General features: G+C 31.4%; 1 protein-coding gene across 2 annotated transcripts in view; it reads right to left on the reverse strand.

Moving 5' to 3' along the window:
- The window catches only part of LOC106467960 (syntaxin-like), an 81,390-nt gene that overhangs the window by 6,050 nt on the left and 68,253 nt on the right, over positions 1-7,087 (reverse strand). Inside the window, exons 7-10 of one of the 2 annotated variants that reach the window (XM_022396204.1) lie at positions 6,156-6,229; positions 4,758-4,895; positions 4,192-4,302; positions 2,323-2,460 (exon numbers count right to left, since the gene is read on the reverse strand). In XM_022396204.1, coding sequence (XP_022251912.1) covers positions 2,374-2,460; positions 4,192-4,302; positions 4,758-4,895; positions 6,156-6,229 — 410 coding nt within the window. In that variant the 3' untranslated portion in view covers positions 2,323-2,373. Of the gene's footprint in view, positions 1-2,322; positions 2,461-4,191; positions 4,303-4,757; positions 4,896-6,155; positions 6,230-7,087 lie in introns of those variants that run through there. The other variant, XM_013928350.2, reaches the window with a different exon arrangement.

A 7,087-nucleotide genomic window follows, 5' to 3' on the forward strand; every position in this document is an offset into this window, starting at 1 on the left:
TTCATACCACTGGAAGTGGATGAATCCCATCACACACTCCAAAACAAAATTACTTAAAACCTCTTTTAAACAACTCTCTGACTAATGAAGACATACACTATCTCTTTGGAATGTTGTCTTCATACCACTGGAAGTGGATGAATCCCATCACACACTCCAAAACAAAATTACTTAAAACCTCTTTTAAACAACTCTCTGACTAATGAAGACATACACTATCTCTTTGGAATGTTGTCTTCATACCACTGGAAGTGGATGAATCCCATCACACAATCCAAAACAAAATTACCTAAAACCTCTTTTAAACAACTCTCTGACTAATGAAGACATACACTATCTCTTAGGAATATTGTCTTCATACAACTAGAAGTGGATGAACCCCATTACACTCTCCAAAACAAAATTACCTAAAACCTCTTTTACACAACTCTCTGACTAATGAAGACATACACTATCTCTTAGGAATATTGTCTTCATACAACTGGAAGTGGATGAACCCCCATTACACTCTCCAAAACAAAATTACCTAAAACCTCTTTTACACAACTTTCTGACTAATGAAGACATACACTATCTCTTAGGAATATTGTCTTCATACAACTGGAAGTGGATGAACCCCCATTATACTCTCCAAAACAAAATTACCTAAAACCTCTTTTACACAAGTCTCTGACTAATGAAAACATACACTATCTCTTTGGAATGTTGTCTTCACCACCAAAAGTGGATGAAGCTTGTTACACTATCCAAAAGAAATCAGTTCCCAGTACCTAAAACATCTTTTACACAACTCTACAATACTTTTCTTGAATAAAAAAATGCATGTAAAAATATAAAGTTTGGATTAAATACTTTGTGATAAATCAGACTCACTGACAAAACGATAAACGTAAAAGATACATGATATTGCAAACAGTTTCACTAAATGTCAATTGTTTTTACAAAGTTCTGAAAATAAAAATTGCAAAGCTTTCACTGTTGTGAGAAACCTGACTAGCCTGAACAATCATTCTGAAATTTTGCCTCTAAAACAAACTTACTTTTTTACCAAAACAGCAACTAATTAATCTTAGTAATTCTTACTTAACAGATTCATAACACATAAACTATAATTGTGTATCAGTAACGAAAAATGTTTCATTAGAAAGCTTTTACACAAATAGCACTGAACAAAATTGACTAGCATTTAATATATACTATATGCAGTTGAATTCATTCACTTATACAGGGTTTCTCAAAAATCTGTACTCGTGGGCATTGTATTATATATATATTATTTTTATATTTGTTTAGGAAATGCATATATAATGGGTGACTATACAGATGAAAAGAAAGTGTGTATGATATATGTTTGCAAGTTGAACAATTTTTAAAATAAAGGTTAACAGTGAATTTTGTCTATGAGACTCGCATACACGTATATTAACTAAGAAAATGTGTTATGAATTTTAAGAGATTCCTCAAAATAAGCTTTCACATTTATCTAATATCAGGATTAGGCTCCAACATAAAATAATGAGTAGAATGTATACGGTTAACCGATATGGAGATAAAATAACAAAACTCAAACCTTCTGACAAGTAATGGTGGTAATAGAAGCCTGAAAAATGGTGTGTCCCCCCCCCCTCAAAGTAGTGTGTGTGTGCATGGGATTGGCCCTCGAGTTTCACATTGCTTAACATATTTAATGTTGGTGTCATTTTTTAGCTAGTTTTCACGACTGAATAAATCTTTTTCTTCTCTTTTTAACACATTCTGAACAGTAAGAAGAAAACCCATCACGAGTACAACCTTACGAACATGGAAAAGCGAATCTACATCTTTTCACTGTTTTATCGATTAAATTGATCCAAAAAACTTGAATAACACATTAACAATCAATTAATTCTCACTAAAATTAACAACTTTTTTTAAATCAACCAAACAAACTTAAAAAAAGGGATGAAAAAAAAGTTAATGAAAACATTAACAGTCATGAAATAAAAGCAAACAGCTTTCTCATAAATTCCTACACAAGTATTACAATCTACTTCGGTATCTTTAGGGTTAACTGACATGAGGTATTTAAGAAAAAATGTGTGACAAGTGTTGAAATAAGTTTTTAAAACTTCAAAATCTGATGGTATAACAGAGAAATAAAGTTCTGATTAAAATATATACAAAATATACTGCAAAGAAAGGGATGAATCCTTTTTCAGCAGGGTACGTTTTCATCATCATAAATTTGGAATGTGCACACCCACTAGTGCCAGATGATGCTCGATCCATACACAGTAAACACCCGAGGTAAAATTCATTGTTGATAGTCCTAGGATTGTTGTTTAAAATGTTTATTTTGACTTCACCTTTTTCATTGCTTTAACAAACCCATCACTAAGGGATAGCACCGATGGAAATCGCAACGATAAGGGTTAATACTCCAATCAATACTATGGCCAGGATAATTATATAGAACTTTTTCTGGGAAAGGAAAAAATAAACATAAATAACAAAACCAAAATATAAAAATAAAGCATAGTGATGTAATAAAATGTAAGCCAATTTGGAACAAAAGATTCACTAATACTGCACAAAATAAAATAAATCAATAAAACTTAATATACGAGAAAAAAATACTTAAAAACTTTCTCAAATGAAAAAGTGTCTGAAATCATACAAATAAATAAAAAAACAATTTTTTTTAAATTTTAACTTTTCTAATTTATAAACCAGGATGAAATAATTTAAAAAGGACTAATGAAAAAAAAACTTTTCTTTTCAAACTAAACTGAACATTATAATAAAGTTAGATCTAAACTTGGTCGAAAAACTTTGAAGTTACACTTAACCTCTAATGTGGAAGAAATCAATATGAATTAACAATAGTTTTGAAATTAATACTGAATTTCCAGACATTTTTGATGAAAATTTAATTATTTTTGTACATGTAGAAGGCACTCCTAATATCCTAGAACACGTATTTGTTTGTTAAATCTCAAAATCAAGAAAAAAGTTTGAGATTTGAACAAGTATAACAATTATTTTGTTACCATTCTGTCGTAGTATGTTTAATGAAATAAATGCATTTTTAAATCATTTTTATATAGGTATACAACAATGATAAGAATGACTAATTTGGATCGTTGTATTCACCTGCTCTAGTCTGGCAGTTACAGAATTAACGCATAAAAAATGCTTTGTGTCAAAATAAATTAATTTTCCTAAAGATCTATTTATTGACAAATTCTGAATAAATCCAATTATGAATTTCCAGTATCGACTGAAACTTAACTTTACACTAACTAATTAATATAAAAATAAACTGGACTTTTTAGATCTCCTTAGAAAACAGGTGCTCACCTCAAGTCTAGAAAACAGGTGCTCGCCTCAAGTCTGCAGACCTAGAAAACAGGTGTTCATCTCAAGTCTGCAGACCTAGAAAATAGATGCTCACCTCAAGTCTGCAGACCTAGAAAACAGGTGTTCATCTCAAGTCTGCAGACCTAGAAAACAGGTATTCATCTCAAGTCTGCAGACCTAGAAAACAGGTATTCATCTCAAGTCTGCAGACCTAGAAAATAGGTGCTCACCTCAAGTCTGCAGACCTAGAAACCAGGTGCTCGCCTCAAGTCTGCAAACCTAGAAAACAGGTGCTCGCCTCAAGTCTGCAGACCTAGAAAACAGGTGCTCGCCTCAAGTCTGCAGACCTAGAAAACAGATACTCACCTCAAGTCTAGAAAATAGGTGTTCATCTCAAGTCTGCAGACCTAGAAAACAGGTGCTCGCCTCAAGTCTGCAGACCTAGAAAACAGGTGTTCACCTCAAGTCTGCAGACCTAGAAGACAGGTGCTCGCCTCAGGTCTGCAGACCTAGAAAATAGGTGTTCACCTCAAGTCTGCAGACCTAGAAAATAGGTGTTCACCTCAAGTCTGCTGACCTAGAAAACAGGTGTTCACCTCAAGTCTTCAGACCTAGAAAATAGGTGTTCACCTCAAGTCTTCAGACTTGTAATTTTTCTTCAGGAGTAGTGTATATCACAAAGTGCCAATTCTAGTGATTACTGGGTACATCTTGATGTCAACATATGTCACTTCCCTAAACACAACCAAGAATTACTACCATATCTCAGAGATCTAATACAACATGCTCTTAAAAACAGGTTAATTTGACTCCTTCATTTGAACACTAACAAGTTTTATGTCCATTACTTACCCTTCTAGCTTTACTCTGATAAACAAGAGCCTTTTTCGTATCCTGCTTAGCCGCTTCTATATAATCCTTTGCATGTTCCACTTGATATTCAATCCTATCAATCATTTCTCCCTACAAAACAAAAGTTTTTAAATATGAGGATTCAGGCCATGTAATCACATAATTTGAGCTTCTACTTTAAACTGTTACAGGAAACAACATGTTTTTTTGCTAACAACACAGACTATGTATTCGATACACACTTTCTGCCGTTCACAGAATTCATGTGGTGACCAAAGTGTACTTATCTATTTATGATTTTGGAAATACTTATGAAAAGTCATTAAAATAGGTGATCAACTTTTATCTGTCATATTTCCCAGTTAACTGATTTTAACTAACATAAATGAACCTCATATTTCACCATGCGATTCAACTAACTTAAGAAACTTCTTCTTCTTGTCAAAGTGTTAAGTGATCCAATTTTAGTTTCTATGAAACTCAACTCCCTTGGTTAGTTTCAATGAGTACAAAACAAAACAGTGACCTCTCAACAAACTCAGTCGTTTAGTACAACCATCACCTACCTGACTTTCAACTAACATGGCCATGTCCATGAACATATCGTGCAGCTCTCGGATACTGTTCTCCAGCTTAATGATATCATTGTGACGGGCTTCAATATCAGCTAGTGTTTGTTTGGCTTGCTGTGTCTCCATAATGATCTTTAAAAAAACAAAACAGGAGGAAAATATTTAAAAAACAACTATACTGTTCGAAATGAACCAATGTATACTACTTAACACTACTATAGAACCTATAGTATAACTGCTGAAACATCCACAACTGTATTAACAGTAGTAGTATTCAGTCTGGTAATTTTTGATGTATAACTGTATTCATACAGTTCAGTGTTGATGTATAGCTGCTGAAACATCAACAACTGTATTAACAACAGTAGTATTCAGACAGTTAATTGTTGATGTGTAGTTGTTGAAACGTCCATAACTGTATTAACAACAGTAGTATTCAGACAGTTAATTGTTAATATATAGTTGTTGAAACATCCACAACTGTATTAACAACAGTAGTATTCAGGCTGGTAATTGTTGATGCATAGTTGTTGAAACGTCCATAACTGTATTAACAACAGTAGTATTCAGACAGTTAATTGTTAATATATAGTTGTTGAAACATCCAAAACTGTATTAACAACAGTAGTATTCAGGCTGGTAATTGTTGATGTATAGTTGTTGAAACATCCACAACTGTATTAACAACAGTAGTATTCAGACAGTTAATTGTTAATATATAGTTGTTGAAACATCCACAGCTGTATTAACAACAGTAGTAAAAGTGTGTATGATCTGCAACTGAGCATAAATTTCAGCAGACAATACTGGAGATAAAAATATAGAAACATATATCTTATCCTAACCTACTTTAATACATCAGCAAGTTATCTTTAAAATTAATCAAAGTTACTCCTGTTTTAATTAGAGTATTAGATCAAATTCTTAAATCAAATATGAAACAATGCAAAAAATATATACAAAGTGTTCAATAAAGTATTAAAAAAGTTATGTTACTGAACTTATAATACCTGTTAAGTCAAAAACCTAAAAACTTGCAATCTCAATTTTATCAATTCATATACTCATAATAATCATACAAAGAACATCTGGAACGTTTAATACAGCCTAAATTTGTTTATTACTGCTAAGCCTAATTAGTGTATCACAGAAAAATCATTGATGAAAAATGATTTAAATTAATTCAAGTAAATGGTATCTTCCATGAATTATTGCATCCTTCTAACTCCAAAACTTGAGAATTTACATATGGCATCAGAAACAAAATGATGATAATACAAATTTTAAACCGAATAGTATACTTCCTTCACTTAAGTAACAAAATCTGCACTATAATTTTTACGTTCTTTTTAACCATTCACGTAAAAAAAACAAGAGATAATATGGACTCACTCCTTGTGTGAAAATTGCAGGATTTCCAGTTTCCAACATATCTTCTAGTTCTTCATTTGTTGTTACTTTACCCGCTGTAAAAAACGAGTGTACAAATCAGTTGCACCCAAAAAAAAAAGATCATTATTCTAAGGTTTATATTTGAAGAAAAAAATACAAAACACAAATAATTAGATAGCAAAAAACTATATGTAATTTTTAGTAATTCAGAGACAGTAACGTATTTCATACAGAAGTGTATAAGTGTTATTGCTTTGAGAAATACCCCATTTATGGCTTTTCACAAAGCTACTTTTTTATTATCTTGGAAAATAAATTATGATATGATGAAACCAAACATTTAAGTATTTTTGTTAACTGCTTAAAAACTTTTGATCTTCATTAGTAGAATTTTCCAGCACCAAAATCACAGTAATGTTTATATAACAGTCACTATCCTTTTGAGCAATTGGCAAAATGATTTCACAACACTTTGAAGTACATTGAAAGATATTGATTAAACCTAATATTATGAGTATTTGTTATTCAGAGATGTTCAAGGTATATGAAGTATTTGTCTGTATATCAGCCTTAGACTTACTGATAATTTTTATACACAGTTTTATAAAGTGTTTATCCATCAAATACCGTATTTTTCGGAGTATAAGACGCACCCTTATTTTGAAGACAAAGTTTTGGGGAAAAAAAGGCTACAGTTGCATTTCAAAGATTTTTATTGAACAAAAATTCAATTTGATACTTTGAAAATTAGTATATATTGTTTTAAACACAAAAGAGCTCAAAACATCAAAATAAGAAAATACCATAAATCAAAAAAAAAGTTTACTGTTATTTAGTTTGGTTCAAAACCTAAAAAATCTTCATTGCTTTCACTGTAATTTATTTTTTATTATTTAGGGAGCATTATGAATAGTTATGTTTTTAAAAGAAAA

The sequence above is a fragment of the Limulus polyphemus genome, unplaced genomic scaffold (genome assembly GCF_000517525.1).
Source record: "Limulus polyphemus unplaced genomic scaffold, Limulus_polyphemus-2.1.2 Scaffold2812, whole genome shotgun sequence".
Taxonomy (NCBI): Eukaryota; Metazoa; Arthropoda; class Merostomata; order Xiphosura; family Limulidae; genus Limulus; species Limulus polyphemus.